Source organism: Sinocyclocheilus grahami, unplaced genomic scaffold, assembly GCF_001515645.1.
Source record: "Sinocyclocheilus grahami isolate Dianchi unplaced genomic scaffold, SAMN03320097.WGS_v1.1 scaffold1111.1, whole genome shotgun sequence".
Taxonomy (NCBI): Eukaryota; Metazoa; Chordata; class Actinopteri; order Cypriniformes; family Cyprinidae; genus Sinocyclocheilus; species Sinocyclocheilus grahami.
In genome coordinates, this window is record NW_015506290.1 from 53,292 (window position 1) to 73,050 (window position 19,759).

The 19,759-nt window shown below is 37.6% G+C and overlaps 1 protein-coding gene across 1 annotated transcript in view; it reads left to right on the top strand.

Moving 5' to 3' along the window:
• Window positions 1–19,342, top strand: part of LOC107566904 (phosphatidylserine decarboxylase proenzyme, mitochondrial-like) — a 34,426-nt gene extending 15,084 nt beyond the window's left edge. The window contains exons 4-8 of the mRNA XM_016252471.1: window positions 7,962–8,198; window positions 10,025–10,163; window positions 11,497–11,646; window positions 11,864–12,024; window positions 18,613–19,342. Of these exons, the coding sequence (XP_016107957.1) occupies window positions 7,962–8,198; window positions 10,025–10,163; window positions 11,497–11,646; window positions 11,864–12,024; window positions 18,613–18,837 (912 nt within the window). The 3' untranslated portion in view covers window positions 18,838–19,342. The remainder of the gene's footprint in view (window positions 1–7,961; window positions 8,199–10,024; window positions 10,164–11,496; window positions 11,647–11,863; window positions 12,025–18,612) is intronic.
• The last annotated feature ends 417 nt before the right edge of the window (window positions 19,343–19,759 follow it).

Here is a 19,759-nt window from a genome sequence, read left to right on the forward strand (position 1 = left end):
CACAACACAAATATACAACCACTTAAATAATAAAAAAAGACTTAAGGAAATCTTCACACTCACTTGTACAGAGTGACACAATAAGAGGTCTGTCGATCTTCTTAAAGGACTACACTCCACTCACTGTCTTTGTACTAGGATCCGCTCAGATATGACGTGTGTGTGATGTGATGTCATCACTAAATATTAACCAGACCAATGAGTGAAAGGGCTTACTTCCTATTTGATGACTGTCAAAGAGCCCATCCCACTCCATAAACACTCAACTGTAGACAGCTATAGCATGTGTATTCAGTAGACACAGAGAAATAAATATAACTGACAGGACCAAGGGCTTGTGATTAAAGTCATTAAGGAAATAATCACTGTACTTTTGCCACAATAATTTTCACAGAGCGATTGCTTTTGTGTTATGACAACTATTGCAACATACTGTGACTCATAACTTTTTGGGGGCGGAGAGGTTTTGGTGAATTGATATTACTTTTGGGAATTGGTTTGTAAAGATGCAGCACAGGCTGGGCTAGATGATGCATTTTAAAAAAAGAATCTAGCAAGAGAATCTAGAACTAGGGCTGGGTAAAAAAAATATCGATTTATCGATTTTAATCGATTCTAATTTTTTTTGGGATAGGCTCTTTGACAGTCATCAAATAGGAAGTAAGCCCTTTCACTCATTGGTCTGGTTAATATTTAGTGATGACATCACATCACACACACGTCATATCTGAGCGGATCCTTGTACAAAGACAGTGAGTGGAGTGTAGTCCTTTAAGAAGATCGACAGACCTCTTATTGTGTCACTCTGTACAAGTGAGTGTGAAGATTTCCTTTGTAAGTCTTTTTTTATTATTTAAGTGGTTGTATATTTGTGTTGTGGGCTTGAATTTTTTTCTTCATCAGGTTTTCAAACTATTTTATGTGTAGAATAAGCAAGAAAGAAATTCACAAAAGGGCTACCATGCCACTTCTGAAACAGAAACAATGTCAAAAGCATCTTACTTGGGCTAAGGAGAAAAAGAACTGAACTGTTGCTCAGGGGTCCAAAGTTCTCTTTTCAGATAAAAGTAAATTTTGCATTTCATTTGGAAATCAAGGTCTGGACTCTGAAGGAAGACTGGAGAGGCACAGAATCCAAGCTGCTTGAAGTCCAGTGTGAAGTTTCCAAAGTCAATGATGATTTGGGGTGACGTGACGTCTGCTGGTTTTGGTCCATTGTGTTTTATAAAGTTTAAAGTCAATGCAGCCGTCTACCAGGAGATTTTGGAGCACTTTATGCTTTCATCTGCTGACAAGCTTTGTGGAGATGCTTATTTCTTTTTTTTGGCCACAGTGCCAAAACCACTTCCAAGTGGTTTGCTGACCATGATATTACTGTGCTTGATTGGCCAGCCAACATGCCTGATCTGAACCCCATATGGAATCTATGGGATATTTTCAAGAGAAAGATGAGAAAGTCGATTCAACAATACAGACGAGCTGAAGGGCGCTATTAAAGAAACCTGGGCTTCAAGGCTGATCACTTCCATGCCACACTTCACTGATGCTGTAATTTGTGCTAAAGGAGCCCCGACTAAGTATTGAGTGTTTTACAAATCCTTTTTTTTTTGATCTTAGGAAATATTCTATTATTTTGAGATACTGGATTTTTGGCTTTCGTGAGCTGTAAGTTCTAATCATCAAATTTAAACCAAAAAAACTTTTGAAATATTTTACTTTACATGTAATGAATCTAGAATATATTAATCATATTTAACTTTTTTAAATAAGTTACAAAAAAAGAACTTTTTCACAATATTCACATTTTTTTGAGATCTGTATATATTGATACGAATGAAAATAAAATTCATATAAATTGGTATATGCACTCATAGATTTTCTTACACATTGTTGCTGTACTAAAATGTTTTCTAGAACATGCAAAAATGTATATTCTTAAAATAACAAGTTAAAGTAAATGCTCAGTTTTTTTTGATGCGGTGGACTTTGTAGTCAAAGGGATTTTGAGATCAGAAATAATTTGTCATAACAGTCGGGAGCTCATTGCTCTTTATCCTTCAGTTGAGAAAGAGATGAGAGAGAGAGAGGGGGAATGGGGTCATAGATGGAATTCAGAATCTACTGAGCACATGCTGACAGGATTGTCTGTTTACAAACCCCTCCCTCTCCTCCTCCTTTTCATATTGCCACCTTCCCAGCAGCACCAGGCCTTGAATTCAGCAGCGGCTTAGAAGAGAAGGTGGACTCATCCTCCGGTTGACCAATCGCAGTTAAGCATCCCACATGTGACGAGCAATGAGGGCTGGTCTTTAAGCTTTGCAGCGGAAAACCACCGGGCCAGACAGACGGAGTGAGCGTGAGAGAGAGCTAAAGCCTGCCATACGCACTAATCCCTCCGCAGTGATCATGTGTCAGGGGAGTCTGAAGCAGCAGAAGCAGAAGGGGCCGGTGCGGAGCACTGTGGGGAAATGGTGAGATGCCGCAGGTCTTTGCACAGCTCTCCCTGTTGCTACAATCTCCACAGAGTCAGGGTTGATGTGCGGCGTTTCCGTCCGCCGGGCTCCTCAGCGGGAGCGACAGGGGAGCCCGCACACGGCGCCAACGACGCCGGCCCGGGGGGCCCGGCTCAGCTCAGCCACCGGAGCCGATTCAGGTACCGGCAAGGAGTGTGTGAGATGCTAGGATGTAGTTCAGGCTGAGAATATGTGTGGATGACGGGTGAATTTTGCTGGTCGCATCTAGAACAGTTGTTGTCGGCGCACTCCGAGTCAGAGAGGACAATTGAAGGATCAGCAGAGCTGGAAAGTGGGCAAGCGAGAGGGATTATGGAGACCTTGCATGAACTGGGCCACCCTGCAGAGGGACAATCAGTGTGAGTTCGTGTGACGGGACTCGGTCCCCCCGGATGAGCCCCCGTCACTGTCCCGGCAATTGTGTTAGGCCTAATTGCAACGTAACATTAAGCTGTTGCTAGCACTCTCCGTCCGATTCAATCCACACCATTTGCATAGCTCTACTCGGAGCAGATGCTGTTCCCCTGGAGTGAGCGAAAGATGCAAAGAGCTAAGGGAGGCTCAGATTCAGCCACTGATTGGCCAATATGTGCCTGCAATGAGGAAACGAGGGGGGCTATGTAGGACAGACTGTGTGCGAAAGAGAAAGAGTCCGAATCCGAAGACTTTACCTTGTCTTTTTACTGGCTGCAATCATCTGCTCTCAAACAGCCTCCGCAGTTTGAGTAATGCACTGTGAATAGCTGTTGAACTGCAAGGTTCTGCAATGGCTATTCATCTGCTCTGGACAGGATGGGGGAGGGGTAGAAACGCTCTAAATTCAATTGAATGATAACCTGATGACTGAAAGCTCTCGTAAAAACCCAGAGTCATTGTTTAGAGCCGTTTAAGCGCACTAGGGCACAGCGCACACTTTGGCATATTAACTGGATTTGTCAACCGCTAGAATGAGGTTACATAATGCACAGCGCTAAAAGTGTTTAATGTGAAAGGTTATACCAGGCATTTGCACAGCACTTTTACAAATGTAGTTATAGGATGGAAACAACATTTGCACAGAGGAGCTGCTAAACGCGGGTTGTCAGGTTCGTTGTTAGGTTGTGTAATAATGAGTAGTTTTACCTCTAAATATGTTATGACAAAGGAAACTAGATTTTTGCGTCTTCAAGAAAATGTGAGTGGTGGTGGCATCGGCAAAGTTGCTTTTGTGATTCTAGGACGTTGCTATAGCTTTCTACATGGTTGCTTAGTGTCCCAAGTGAAAAGAGCCCTCTGTATTGGCTCAAGTCCAAACTTCAATGTAAGCCTTTTGTCTTTTTTTTTTTACTTCCAGTCAGAAATGCTTGTCTGCCAGGTGCAGGTCAAGTTAGGTAGAATTTTTAAATGAAAGATTTGAACAAAACCCTACAAATAAATGTGAGCAGAAGGTAGGACGCTGTCTAATCATAGGCCATATTAAACATTATGTAATAATGCTTCACAGTTTAAAGTGCTAAACGTTTTTTTTTTTCCATAGAGGCATTACCTGTTTGTTTACATTTGAATGCTCATGCGTATTCGTTGACTGACCTAAAAATACAGCTATTTTTGTATTACTTGAGTTAAAGAAATGCAACATACAATACCAGTAACCCAGGCACACTGGAAAACATGCCCATGGCAACATTTCTGCAAAATTATATTACATTGCTTCTTGCACATTTCGCGACACTTTCAAAGTGAATTGTCGGTTTGAACATGAACGTAAATGTCAGATGAATGTAAATCTGGCAACCTTTTATTACATTGGTTGTTATACGTTTTGCAGCAGTGCCAAAATTAAATGTTCGCTGAGTGGCGTTAAAAGGTTAATGCTCTGTCATGATTGAAAATGATGTACTGTCTAGACTTAACCCTACGTTAAACCTAACCAGTAGTGTTAACAAAAGCAAACATGAAATTCAAACGCATTTGCTGAAGCAACCCTGCAATTTAGATTGCTTCCACAGGTTTTTGAGCTCTCGTATTTCATGGGACTCATACATATATGCTCTGCAATGCGAGTGCAGTGTTGTACCAGGTGAGCTATGGAGCAAGTTTACTATGTCAGAAAAGCCATACATATAGAACATTTTATGATGCCAACATCAAAGTGAGTTAGTTTACAAATTAATAATCTACCCCTATAATTATCACGACTGCCAATAGTGTTTGGAAACTGAAGTGAATTGTATGTATAGGTACATTTTTGGAGTTTTAGGTAGAGGCATGAGGCAATATTATTTTAATGTTACATTGACAAACAGCTTCAGAGATTGCAGTCTTTAACCATTCAAATGCATAGAAGCTGTACTTAACTGGAGCTTTCTGTTTGGCGCCATTACAAAGATGGCTGCCAAGTGGACTCGCTTTCTTTTACACAAAGGACTTTGAGCATCACTATTTACATTTGCTCATACCAGAGCTGTGACTAGACTGGTCTCCGGAGTATGGTCCGATGTTATGCCTGCTGCAGTTTGTCTATTTAGAGTAAGAGCAATAAAAATGTACACCTTTCTGTGGGAGAGGAATCATGCTGTTATGATGACGCACAACAGGTCAATGTACTTTAAGATTGTGGAGGGAAATAATGTAGCCCAGGCACCAAAAGGTTGCCCACTGAGCCCGACAAACCTGGCGTGAGCTAGTGTTGCTATAGTTTTTATCATTAATACACTTGAGGATTATTACCATCTGATTACTCGCTCTGACCATGAAGAAAATGTTGATCTCTCAAACAGAGGTTATTGGATAGCACATTTTGAAAGGGTCAAAGTAAAGATGTTCTGGTGTGCATCATTGTGAGCAAAGTCAGGTGACACATTGAGTGTTTGTGTTAGCCTTTTATGGCTAAGTCTCCTCTGTCCACAGGTCAGAACAGGGTTTCATCCTGATTAGGGTGGACACCGTATTATATTCTATAGATAGCCCGTGTAGCTGCAGCCCTGGATGGTAGCTGTCAACCCCGCTGGTGCTGTGTCATCACTTTCAGGGCCAAATATGACCTACTTTACTGACACAGTAAAGCTAATCTCACTTTAGCCAGAAGCAGTAGCTCTTAGTGTCCTTCTCAATAAAAAGCGAGCAGTTCTAGCCAAACAAGACAATGCGTTCCATCGACAGGACCAGAATAGAGGTGCAATATTCTTGCACGTGCCGTTCCGTTTGCCTAACAGTTGTGTTGATCTGGAATGTTATCTACCCACACTGGTGCTAAAAATAGCGCAATGGACACACAAAAAAAATAAAAAAGATTACTGGCAGATATCCCTCATGGCTTCAGTAGTTCTGTGGACCCGTCCCACTCGGCATGACCCATAAAAACATGCATGTTCGTGTTGGTTAAATAGGTTTATGTTGATTAAAATGTGGACTTTTTTGAGACTGGACCATGCCTTTGGTCATGTATTTCTCCTCATGTACCATTTCTATCGCAAGTGCAGCAGGAAGGTGACAATAAACCCTAAATGAGACTAAAGGTGTTAAGCAGGTGAAAGCAGCCTTTGCTTAGACTGATGTAAGTGGAATTGAGCTGAAAGGAGGAGTATATGATCAGTTTAGTCAATAAAAGCAGTGTGAACGGCCGTGAGGTTAGATTTACTGTAAAGTGGAGAATTGCTATTTCTGTCTCTTTCCTATCTCAGGAATCTTTTCTAGCGTTTGTCTTCTGCTGTTTATTGTCTTCTGTATGGGCGTCTTTGTGTTTGGTCTTTGGTATGTGTGAGTGGGCTGTGTGTATGTTTCTGCATTTTTATAAATATTTCCTTCCTTCCTTTCTATTATTATTCAAGAATCTCAAGAAAACATGTTTAGGTAATATTTCACCCTAAAATTAATAAGAAACAAGAAACTGTATTAAAAAAGACTTATGTTTCTTAGACCATTATGTGTTTTTTGTTTTGTTTTGTTTTTGGCATTGTGACATTTTCAGATTTTTGGCTTTCGTGAGCTGTAAGTTCTAATCATCAAATTTAAACCAAAAAAACTTTTGAAATATTTTACTTTACATGTAATGAATCTAGAATATATTAATCATATTTAACTTTTTTAAATAAGTTGGCCAAAGTAGGCTGGAGGCCCACAAGCAGAGTAAGTACAGTGGAAACAACAAATAGAGCCCACAGACTGATGTTGTGTGTGTTTGAGTTTGCAAAATCTCACTATCCAGGGACATAAATGCCATCCATCAGTGAGTAATCAATGTGTAATGGCCATTTGGGATTTTGTCTACGATTATAGGAAACGTTACTGGAATCATACAAGAATAATGCCCTAAATAACCCTGATCTGGGATCAGTACTTTTCATTCATAACCCAGAGAAGAAAGGATGCTACAAAACTGATGTGAGGTCAGCAGTACGTGCTGCTGCTATCAGCAGATGGCCGCTTGCATATGGACCCGCTGAGCTCTGAGCTCCATTGGGACTCGTGTGAAAAGAGCCATTGTCCCACAGTACAGCTCTGAACTGAGGAACACTTTGTCTCTAGACCCAGTCGAGGGCATCGTGCCACGGTGGTTCTGACACCACTATTGTTCAGTTCCCAAAAAACATTGCCAGGCAGCCCATGTGGATGCTCTGAAGCAGATACCGTATCTCCAGTGGCAGACAGGAAGTTACAGAGAAACAGGAAAACATTTGGTTTGTTAATCTAAATCTGTAGTGTTGGACATACAGGAGGTGTCATAGCATCATGATTATGAAATCTTGTACATATAACTGCCACACTGATAGTAGTACACATATTACATTACCTTTAGTCATTTAGCGGATGCTTTTATCCAGAAAACTTATGCCACTTAATTAGGTACTCAAGGGTTTCTTGTAAAGAGTTTTTAATGATGAATTTGTTAATGCTTTTTTAATCCATTATGATATTACTTTATTATTTACTTTATGCCCCCAAAAAATCTCTGAATAAATTTGAAATCAGTTTCAATTAAAAACATTCAGAAAAGGTTCAAGTCATTGTGTGTGTGAATTGCATATGTAATATTAATATAAATTAGTATAACCAGACGAAAAAAGTGTTTGACGCAAATACAATTTTTATTAGTAATGCACCAAAATGTTTTTTGTTTTTTTTACAGAAACCAAAATTTAGATTGGTTTTCATTTATAATTGGGTCATAGTACTGTATATGCTGTTCATGGTGTCATGTATCTGTTTCAGTCAATGTTTTCTGCCCTCCAAAACCATTTTGGCTGAAACCTTTTGCTGTTGTGGCCATATATTTTGAGCTGCTGAAATTTCGGTACATCACTTATTTTTATGCAGATGATATATAAAGAAAACAAAGTGGCAATTGCTTACATTTGCTTTGCAGGTGGAAGATCATTACGTGTGTTTACTTGTCTTTCTGCAAATGTTTGCTTTTGTGTATAAGATATTTGAGCATGGCGTCTGCAAACTCTGTCTCTTGGGTTGTAGGTTACAATCTACAAGTCCATACCCACAAGACTTCTCTCCAGAGCCTGGGGTCGCTTGAACCAGGTGGACCTGCCAACTTGGTTACGGAAACCTATCTTCAGATTGTATATATGGACGTTTGGAGTCAACATGAAAGAAGCGGCCATAGAGGATCTACAGCACTACAGAAACCTGGGCGAGTTTTTTAGGCGAAAACTCAAACCTCAGGTCCGGCCAGTGTGCGACTCTCACTGCGTGGTGAGTCTGGGTTTGTAACTATAGAGGCATTCTTTATAGATGGGATAGATTTTTTGTCCCATTCACTTTCATTCATATGCAAACCCAAGAGAATGGGTGCATATGCAAGCATGTACGTAGAATTTTCATTTCAATAGAGCCAATAGATGAACCTAATGTTATACATTTTCATTTATTTGCTCAAAATGTTCATTATGGTGTCTGAAATATTTATTAGATTTTTATAATTTTGCATAATCCATCTACTTATGTTGGTTTTTAAATACAGTTTACAGAAAATTTACCAAATAAACAATGTCGACTTGAGGTGTGCGATATATCGTCTGCGATAATATCGTAATTGTTGTATAACGATGTGCGATTTGAAAAACCATTCAAAACACCCCAACAGAGCGCACGCATACATTACGTTAAGTCTAGACTAGTGCACGTATATTATAGAGCGTTCTTTCACTGCATGATTCAGTCTATTAAAATGCCTTTAGAATGATCACAAATTCAGGACGGGGGCAGAACATTTATATATTTATACCACTTCATATAGTTAAATCAATTTCACATGAAGAGTGCAGTTTTTCTCCAAAAATTACCATGATTACAAATGTGATATTGATTTTTACAACAGTTCAATAAACAAGAAGTTAATAAAGAGACTTACATTTTAGGCACCATATTTCCTGTTTTTGCGCTATTTCGACAACAAAAATAATTCCAAACAAAGCCACAGCACTGTTTTGCGTCTCTGAGCAACATGACGGCGTTTCGTTCCTGAATGAATCAACCGTTGATTCGGTTCAATCACAACTTATAAACAGTGACTTGCTGCCACCTACTGGCGGTTTTAATTTCACATTAAAAGTATCTTTTATCTTTTTTTATTATTTAAATAATGTTAAATATAAGTATTCAATGTTTTTTTGTTTAATATATTTAAAAATATATATGTATTTGTAATTGCAGGTTAAATGCATTCATTTCTTGCATTAATCAGTGTGTAAATACATCTAAATGCCACTTCAGATGCAACTTCTGTGTTTCCTCTGCATTGCAAAGATGAACGTTGTTGATACTGATTTAATTTGCTTGGTAACAGGCAGCCCAAATGTCTTATTAATCTAATTCACTTAATAAATTTGACTCAAAAAATAATGGACACTTTTAGAAAAAGGCCCATAAAATGTAAAAATCAGTTTAAACTTATTGGAAAAGATTAATTTCTATCAGTGTGAACTGACCACCACACAGAATATGAAGAATATAAAAAATTTTAGGAGTCAGCTGTCCATGCTATCCTTAAGGTACCAGCACAATAACACACAGCAAAATATCATCTAATTATCATTATCGATAAAATCCCAGAAAATATCAATAGTCAATATCGCACACCCCTAGTCGACACAGATACTTGCAGACTAGTTTAGTTTGGGTGAAATATGATCCAGAAATGGTCTTGACAGGTTTCTTGAGATTTGCTCTATAACAGTGGTGCTCAGTCCTCTTCCTGGAGGTCTACAGGCACAGTTTAGCTCCATACCTATCCAATTACCAATTAAATAAGATCTTCAAGAACCTTAGATAATTACAAACAGGTTGGAGCATAGTTTGAACTGAACTATGCAGAAGGTAGATCTCCATAAACAGGACTGAGTACCCCTGCTCTACAACATTTAGACCATCTGCGCATATATCTTTTATTTCCACCTTCTTTATACTTCACATGTGTCTGTCTGGGTATTTTGTGCACTTTGTCAATATCGCACACCCCTAGTCGACACAGATACTTGCAGACTAGTTTAGTTTAATATGACTGTTGATTTGCTCTACAGATCAGTCCAGCTGATGGCAAGATCCTTCATTTTGGCCGTGTGAAGAACTGTGAGGTCGAGCAGGTGAAGGGAGTGACCTACTCACTGGAGACGTTTCTCGGGCCGCGCAACTGGACCGAGAATTTATCTGCTAACAGAAGTAAGTCTCAGTAAAATTAAGTCATTTTGACCAAGTAAGACAATGTTCCTGGATCGAAATCCTTTGATACTGGAACATCACAAGATTAACACTAGAACATTTGTAATAGTGACATTTAATTCAAGGTTTTCCAAGCAGCTAAATCTATTTTTAGGTTGTAAACACGAAAGAATCACAATTTCGGGAAGGAGAGTATCACTCGCTCTTATCAATTTGCATGCACACTGCTCAGTCAGCAGAAAATAACACACTAACTGCTTGTCACAACAGTGGCAAAGTTAAGGCGGTTCTAATTACATTCGCCAGTTAATTTTCTTTATAAGGCATTTTCTAATTTATTTTCATATATGTAACATTTTGGTTTACATTTTGAGTTGTTTTCTTTCTTCACAGTCCGTATTGTAAATTTTTGGATCACTGCATGTTTGACTTCATATTTCAAATGCCTCAATACATTTTCCTAATAAATTTATAACACTGAAGCTGTATTGTTCAAATGGTTTGTGCCAAGTGACTTAATTTAACAAGTACCTGGAAAAGCTTAATGTGGTACTTTGTACCCTAAGTATAATCCACACTACCGTTCAAAAGTTTGGGGTCAGTAAGATTTATATATATATATATATATATATATATAAGTCTCTTATGTTTACCAAGGATGCATTTATTTGATCAAGAGTAGTGAACTATTATTACAATTTAAAACTGTAAAACTTTTTTCTAATTTTAATATTTTTAAAATGTGATTTATTCCTGTGATAGAAAATCTGAATTTTCAAGCATCCAGTCTTCAGTGTGACATGATCCTTCAGAAATTATTCTGATAAGCTGATTTGGTGCTCAAGAAACATGTCTTTATATTATCAGTCTTGAAAACAGATATGTTGATGCATTTGAAGGATTTCCGGAGTTTTTCAGGATTCTTTGATAAATAGAAAGTTTAAAAGAACAGCATTTATTTGAAACAAAAATATTTTGTAACATTTATAAATGTCTTTACTGTCACTTTTGATCAATTTAATGTATCCTTGTAGAATAAAAGTATTAATTTATTTTTTTTAAAAGACTGTCCCCAAACTTTTGAACGATGCCTCTAAAATCAAAGGGAAATTATAGACTGATATGAATGTTGAAAGACCTGTGCCTAACCCTAAAATCGTGTCTGACCAATCTGAACATCAAGGAACATGTCCTACTTGGGTAAATCATGCTAAGCTTATAGGCCATGTGAGGACAAAAAAACAAACTGTCCAGTATGTTTCATATTGGTTTTCCTACCAATTATTGAAAATAATCACTTTCGTTTTTCTCACCTTTTTCCTGTCATGTTCAGATGAGGATGATCCTGGCACGTACCAGGATACCCTGGTCACTAAAGAGGGGAATGAGTTGTTTCACTGTGTAGTTTATCTGGCTCCAGGTGACTACCACTGCTTCCACTCGCCTACAGACTGGAGGGTGGCACACAGACGCCACTTCCCAGGTCAGCGGCATTATATGTTCTCTTTCTCTTTCTATTTCTCTTTGCTTTTTGAAAATATGATTTGTTATTAAAAGATTAGTCAATGGTGACTTTAGGTCTTATATGCTTAAGTTATAAGCATCTTTTCTAATCTGATGGCAACTGAGCAGTGCGATACCATCAGTGTGTTGTTACATAACTGAAGCACAGAGTGTGTTTATGTTTGTGTTTATTCTAGGTTCTCTGATGTCAGTAAACCCAGGAGTTGCGCGTTGGATCAAGGAACTTTTCTGCCATAATGAGCGGGTGGTCTTGAGTGGGGAGTGGACGCACGGTTTCTTTTCACTCACGGCTGTAGGAGCAACAAATGTGGGATCTATACGCATCTATTTTGACAAGGTTAGAACTTTTTTGCTCTGCAGTAAAATACAAATATTACTATATTTATATAGTATATCTATAATATATATCTATATATTTTTTTAGCTTCTGCAAAAGAATGAGTGTTTAAAGGAGTAGTTCCCCCTAATAACTCTTTAAAACCTGACATGAAATAATAGTCAAAAAATAACATGTTTTGAAATGGAATAGTTTATTAAACCTTTAGAGAAAGATGGGGGGGGGGACATTTGTGCATGTGTTTTATGTTGAGTATCATATTTGATACATCAGGCTGTTAAGGTTCATGTAATATGGTATAGGAGAATATGGAGTATATGGAGAATATTTCACAATTGTTATGATTAAAGCTCTGTAGACCAACAGAGCTGGGTAGATTACTTACAAATTGTAATTAGGGATGCACCGATACCACTTTTTCCAGTACTCGCCCAATACAATACTTTTATTTTTGGTACTTGCCGATACCGAGTACCAATGCCGATATTTTTATTGCATTTGTACATTTTTTAAATATTGGGTAGGCACAATGCATGCACATATTTGTACTGATGCAGAATAGTAGAGCCTAGCGCATTTCACACAGGCTGCTAGTTTCACTTTCGCTAGAAAGTCGTGTATGCCTAAGGTTAAAAATAAATGACGTTTATAGTGAATGCCCCTATAAATGGTCTTATTTTTACGATTTAGTTTTAATCCAAATGATGCATGAACGAGTACGAGTACAGGAGACAAGTATCGGGCCCGATACCGGGTGCATCCCTAATTGTAATCCGTTACTGATTCCAAATTACATGCCAAAAATTGTAGTTAGTAACATCATCAATTACATTACACATTTTAGGTAATATAATCAGACTACTTTTAGATTACTTTTGACCCATCTCGTTTTTCACATTGATTTAAATAGGATAATCTTGTTCCATACTGATATAAAAATAACAAAGAGTCAGAAATATATTCCATTTGTTATCAACAACATGAATTGCATTAAACATTATATTACATCAAGGCTTCCTAAACTGGGCTTGTGATAGAACTGCAGGGGGTTCATGAGTTAAATGAAAAGCTAATAATTAATTAAATAACAAAAATGTTAAATTAAAACAAATCATTTTAACATGAATCAAAATAAAACACTTACTGAATCAAATTAGATATTTTATTTGTTTACCTGCATGTCATGTAATCAACATCAGACATGTGTGATACTTCATTATTAAAATATTTATTTTAAAATTTCGGGTACTTCAAATAAAAATATATTAGGAGAAAGAGGATCAGATGACAAAAAAAGTCGGTGATTTTGTGCATTTTAGTGTGTTTGGAAGACAAACGCCTTCCAAACTAATACATGGTCAAATAACCGACTGAGTGATAATTCAAATAAAAATGTATGTGTTCATCAGTAGTTGTTGCAAAGCTGAAACACTTCTTAAACCTGAAATTATTTTTGTAAATCCACCTGACTAATGACTGATCTCTGTGTGAATGTCCACAAAACTGGAAGACTTTATGAGTGTATATAAGCAGTAGGCTATTTTAGGAAGGAAATTTAAAAGATGAAAAAGAGGAATTAGGGACAATTAATAAATTATGACTAAATCATTGCTATTGTATCAATAATATGTAATCCATAAAGTAACTGCAGTCTGATTACGAGTATTTTAAAATGTAATATAATCTAATTACAAGTACTTAATTTTTGGAATCTGATTATGTAATCAGTAACTACCCAGCTCTGCGTGCCGACATGTAGTTCCGTTGTTCTTCAGGCATCCCAAGTTTGAGTTCCAGCTCGCGGATCTTTCCCGATCCTGTCCCCCTCTCTCTCTTCCATTTCGCTTCCTGTCTAATTACTTTCCTATCGAAATAAAGCCATAAACATCAAAAATAAATCTCAAAAAATACTATGACGTTTTTGCAATACAATGACTGAGAGATGTACAAATAACTCAACTCAACTCAACTCAAACTTTATTTATAAAGCACTTTCAACACCACGACTGGAACCGAAGTGCTGTACAGAAAAAGATAAGGGGGAAAAAATAAGAATAATATAAAAACAAATGAAAAATAATAATAGTAAAATAAAATAAAAAATAAAAATACATAAATAATAATAGTAACAAGAAATATCATACATTGTCAGAAGCTAGAGAAAACAAATGAGTTTTAAGCGAACTCTGAAAAACACCCAAAGTTGGAGAAGTTCTAATAGACAGAGGAAGGGCAATCCAGAGCCTAGGAGCTGCCACAGAGAAAGCATGATCCCCTCTACATTTTAGACAAGATCGCGGAACCATTAGGAGTAGTTGTTCATTTGAGCGCAGAGATCTGCTGAATTGACGGACACTAATTAAATCAGTAACATAGCCAGGTGATAGACCATGCACAGCCTTATAAACATACAGCAACGCTTTGAAATGGATTCTGTATCGTACAGGTAACCAATGCAGTGCATTTATGGTCCTGTTTCAATGGCAAGTAAATTTGTGAATCATCCGCATAATGAATCCCAAATTTTTCAAAAATAAAACTCAATGGCAACATATGCAGAGAAAATAAAATTGGTCCCAGAATAGAGCCCTGAAGAACCCCACAGACAAGAGGAGCAGTAGAAAAAGAGTAATCACCTAAACTGACTGAAAAAGTCCTATCCTTCAGATAAGAAGGAATAAACATTCCTTTAAAGCCTGATATATCATATTTGATACTCAAATTTTAATTAGATTTTTCTAATAAAAATTATAGAATGGATGATCAAGTTGCTTCAGTCCAATAATTGTTCGTCTTGAAATATGACTAACAATATAACGTTTACATTTCAGTAAGGATTTCAAAGCAAAAATATGTGTACCACAAGCTGAAGAGGGCCATTTTTACAGTCATTATAAAAACCCTTTTAATTTTTGATTGTTTAATTTAGTGGCCTTAGAAATTTACATATCAAATATGACAAAAGCTTTATAAATTATTTTCATTATTTGCTTATCATTATTTTATTTGGTTTCATTATTTGCTTATCATTTGTGTTGTTCCAAATCTATATGTCTGTCTTTCTTTTGTAGAACATAAAATAAGGCTGATTTATACTTCTGCGTCTGAACTACGCCGTAGCCTTTACGCCATAGGCTATGCGTCAGTTTTCATTTATACCTCTGCGTCGTTGTCCACGTCAACGTGCAGTACACATGCAAACCGCTAGTCTGCAGTGTCCACGGGCATGTTGCTGGTGTAACCCGCAGTACCACGGCAAAAGCCGAAGAAGCGGCTCGTCAGAGAAGCATTATAGCCGTGACGGCGGCAAAAAAATATCAAATCATTATTTAAAACTACAAAAAGGAGACAACAACGGAACAGGAGATGATGGCATTCTTTCAATCTGCACAAGGACTTGTACCACAGCAGATCAACATTGTTTGTTGCGGACAACTACTGATGTATAATGCTATATGTAGTATAATAAATGATAAGATGCTTGTTCTTTGCTTTGTTTTATTTTATATAAGAAGGGGTAACATTAAAATATATTAAAGTGCACATAAACACACACAAAACTCAAGTACATATTGGAGGGAGGGGTTCTAGCAGACCAATCACAGCGCTTGCGGTCCGCGTAGAATTGACGCGCTGTTAGATTTTTAGAGAGGTGCACGTCAGGCTATGGCGTATGGATGTGCGTCTATACGTAAGCTACGGCGTAGGTCTGACGCAGAAGTATAAATCAGCCTAATGTCCAAGCTAGAGGTAGGGATGGGCGATACCCCTTATTTTGTTTTCGATACGATACTGATATTTTTCAAGGTAGTATCGTCGACATCGATACCGATTCGATACTTCTGCACTAAACTTATAAATTATGAAATTTATGAAATTATTTCATTACTAAGAGTAAAATGGGAAATGAAAACCACTTAACTTTGTTTAAAATGCATTTTAACCCGTTTAATCCCAAATTTTTCCCAGACATGAAAATATCCAAATGATGTGTCATTAGTAACCCTTTGAAAAAATCCCTTTTTTTTTTTTTGGAAAAGTCACCCACCCGCTCCCGCTATATATTCACTCTTTGTTCACCCGCCGTCCGCTTAGAATAATTTTCTTCCCGACCCGACCGTGCCCGCTAAATTTAGATCTCGTTTCCAGAATCTCACATTTAAATTTCCGCTACTGAAAGAAAGAGTGATAGGCTGACAAATAAAAGTGTAGCCTAGTCTGCACAAAATTGTATGTTATTTTATTCGTCTTGTCAAGAGTCTTGAATTTATTGACTTTGACTTGAATTTATATGAATTATCTTAAGACACAAAATTTGTTTAATATTTTATGCAGCACAGTAGGAAAAAAAGTCTCAGAGAAAATAAAAATGTAAAAAAATTGTATTTCTTATTTTTATTCGTCTTGTCAGGATACAATTCGTTGAACATTGACAACACAATAGGGAAAAAGTGTGGCAGAGAGAAAGCGGTTAGCTATTTTTATTCGTCTCGTCAAAATACTAAATTCGTTTGACATTTTTCTGTTAACAGTAAAGTGTCACAGAGAAAAATTTCATTTATAATTATAGGCTAAGCAAAATATAAACAAAACGAGTTGAACGTCCTTCAAGGACAGTGCATCCACACTTTGCTCCATCCTTTTTCTGCTCTGTCACTCATCGACAACCTGACTGTTCTGTCTGAGGGCCTTATATTTACCACAGGTACAGCCTGCTCTGAGCATTGTTATGCACATACTGTGATGTTTAAATCATGTGTGCATAACAGTACTGAGCGCAAGCTGTACCGGTGGTCAATAAGAATAAAGCGCAGATATGCTGTTCTAAATGGATGTCGGGAATGGGATATTGTTTGACCGCCCGCTCCCGTTCAAATTACACCAGAGTTACCGACTGCCACCGCGTTTTATTCTGGAATTTAATCCTGTGGCGCAAAAAATCCGGTCGGGTCCCGCGGGAGTGCCACGGGAATGCAGACCTCTAGTCCAAGCATCTCTTATTGCATATGACAAAAACATATTCCAAGTCTTCTGATGACACACAGTACAGTAACTTTGTGAGACAGACGGCATATTCAGTCTTTGCAGGACCTAAATAACTGTGATCTTCTACAGTAGAATACTACCTGTGAAAAGCTCCAATACACATTGCAGCAAAACCACTTATGTATATCCTAAAGGCAGAATGCATTTCAGTGTATCCTGAGCGCTTTGACTCACAGGGTGATTCTCCTCGTTCAAAAGTTCATAGCTGTTTGATTAGAAATATTGTGGTTGTGCAACATCTAGTTCATGGTATCCAGCTGTTTGTTGAGCCATTTTTGTACTGCAACTATTTTTAAAGCAGTCTGTTGGGTCTGAAGGGCTCCCAGGGACAAGTAGCACCAAAAAAAAAAATCAACAACTGACTATACTTTAATCTCTCAATAACATCTCACAAATAAACCTGCAGATTCTACATAAAAATGGGAACATTAATCACAGAAGGTGATTTGTCCAGCAGTATTGAAATGCACTGCTTTGAAAGCTGTAGCAGCAATTCTTTAAATGAAACTTCTCGGACAGGCTTTAACAGCGCTGACCACAGTCACTATTAAAAAACTGAAAGCTGAAATAAAATATAAATATTAGATTAAAAACAAATGTAAACAAAACCAACTGATATTAAAGTGATAGTTCACCCAAAAATGAAAATTACCTCAAGGCATCCTAGGTTTATATGACTTTCTTCTTTCAGACGAATATAAAGAGTTATATTAAAAATGTCCTGGCTCCTCCAAGCTTTATAATGGCAATGAATGGGTGTTGGTATTCAGTAGTCCAATAGAAGGTCTACGTCCTACGTCATCCGCTGGAACGCCACTCTCTTGTGAACACATGTATGACAGTTTTCTTACAAAAAACGCACAGATTCGCTTTATTAACCCCCACAGAGCCGTGTGGGGCACTTTTTGTATGATGGATGGACTTCTATTATTGGACGTCTATTGGACTATTGAATATCAACATCCATTCACTGCCATTATAAAGCTTGGAAGAGCCAGGACATTTTTTTTATATAACTCTGATTGGTTTTGTCTGAAAGAAGAGTCATATACACCTAGGATTTCTTGAGGGTGAGTAGATCATGGGGTAAATTAAATTTTTGGGTGAACTATCCCTTTAAATACTAAAATGGCTTAAAGGGGTCATATGATGCTGCTAAAAAGAACATTATTTTGTGTATTTGGTGTAATGAAATGTGTTTATGCGGTTTAAGGTTCAAAAAACACATTATTTTCCACATACTGTACATTATTGTTTCTCCTGTATGCCCCGCCTTTCTGAAACGCGTCGATTTTTACAAAGCGCATCGTTCTAAAAAAGCGAGGTGTGCTCTGATTGGCCAGCTATCCAGTGTATTGTGATTGGCCGAATACCTCAAGCGTGTGACGGAAATGTTACGCCCCTTACCATACTGTGATGATGCCCTGTCAGGCCGGAGCGATGATTAAAAAACATAAAAAGATTTAGAGGATAGTTGAATTTTAAAAATGCAAACCATTTGGTTGTAGTGCAGTTTCAATAACGAGTGTTTTTTCTCTTTAGGAGCTCCGCACCAACAACCCTCGATACAGCAAAGGAACTTACAATGACTTCAGCTATGTAACAAACAACAACCGGGAAGGCATCAGCATGAGAAAAGGAGAACACCTGGGCGAATTCAATTTGGGCTCTACTATTGTACTTTTATTCGAAGCTCCACGGGATTTTACCTTTAATTTGAAAGCAGGCCAGAAGATCCGTTTTGGAGAACCTCTTGGGACAATGTAACGCCTAGGAGAGGGAACAGAATCTGATGATGGACACGCTAATCTGTGTGCAGATGCATTCAGGGTCTCAAAAACTAATACACTCACATTTGCAGAGATGTACTCTGTTTAAACTGAGATACATGTGTGTTCATATGTACTCAATCAACCACCACTGTTGCATTATTGCCATTGGGTTCTCACAGTCGTTTTGTTAGGGTACGTAGGGGTATTTTTTTGTTTTTGTTGTAAAATAAGCAAAGCTTAGACCATCACGTAAAGTATTTGTTTACCATGAAATGCCATCCAGATTTTTTGGCTCTAAATTATTTTTCTATTTTGTTTTAGTAAAACGATTGTTTTGTTTTTGTGTTTGCCCGTATTGCCTTTGGCTTGAGTCAACCTGTGTGAAGGATTTGAAGAGTTCAGGACTTCCACAGCTAACTCTGCAAGCATTGGGAATATATTGGCGCTTTTCCACTGCATGGTACGGCACGGTTCGGTACGGTTCACTTTTGGGGGGTTTTCCACTGGGTACAGTACCTGGTACCTGGTACTTTTTTCTGTACTACCTCGGTTGAGGTACCATTACCAAAACGTGACGTGTAAACTCTGCTGATCACTGATTGGCCAGAGAGAATCGTCACTACCTGCGTCACTGAACTTGCAACATGAGACTCACAAATAAACCTGCATATTCTACATAAAAATGGGAACATTAATCACAGAAGGTGATTTGTCCAGCAGTATTGAAATGCACTGCTTTGAAAGCTGTAGCAGCAATTCTTTAAATGAAACTTCTTGGACAGGCTTTAACAGCGCTGACCACAGTCACTATTAAAAAACTGAAAGCTGAAATAAAATATAAATATTAGATTAAAAACAAATGTAAACAAAACCAACTGATATTAAAGTGATAGTTCACCCAAAAATGAAAATTACCT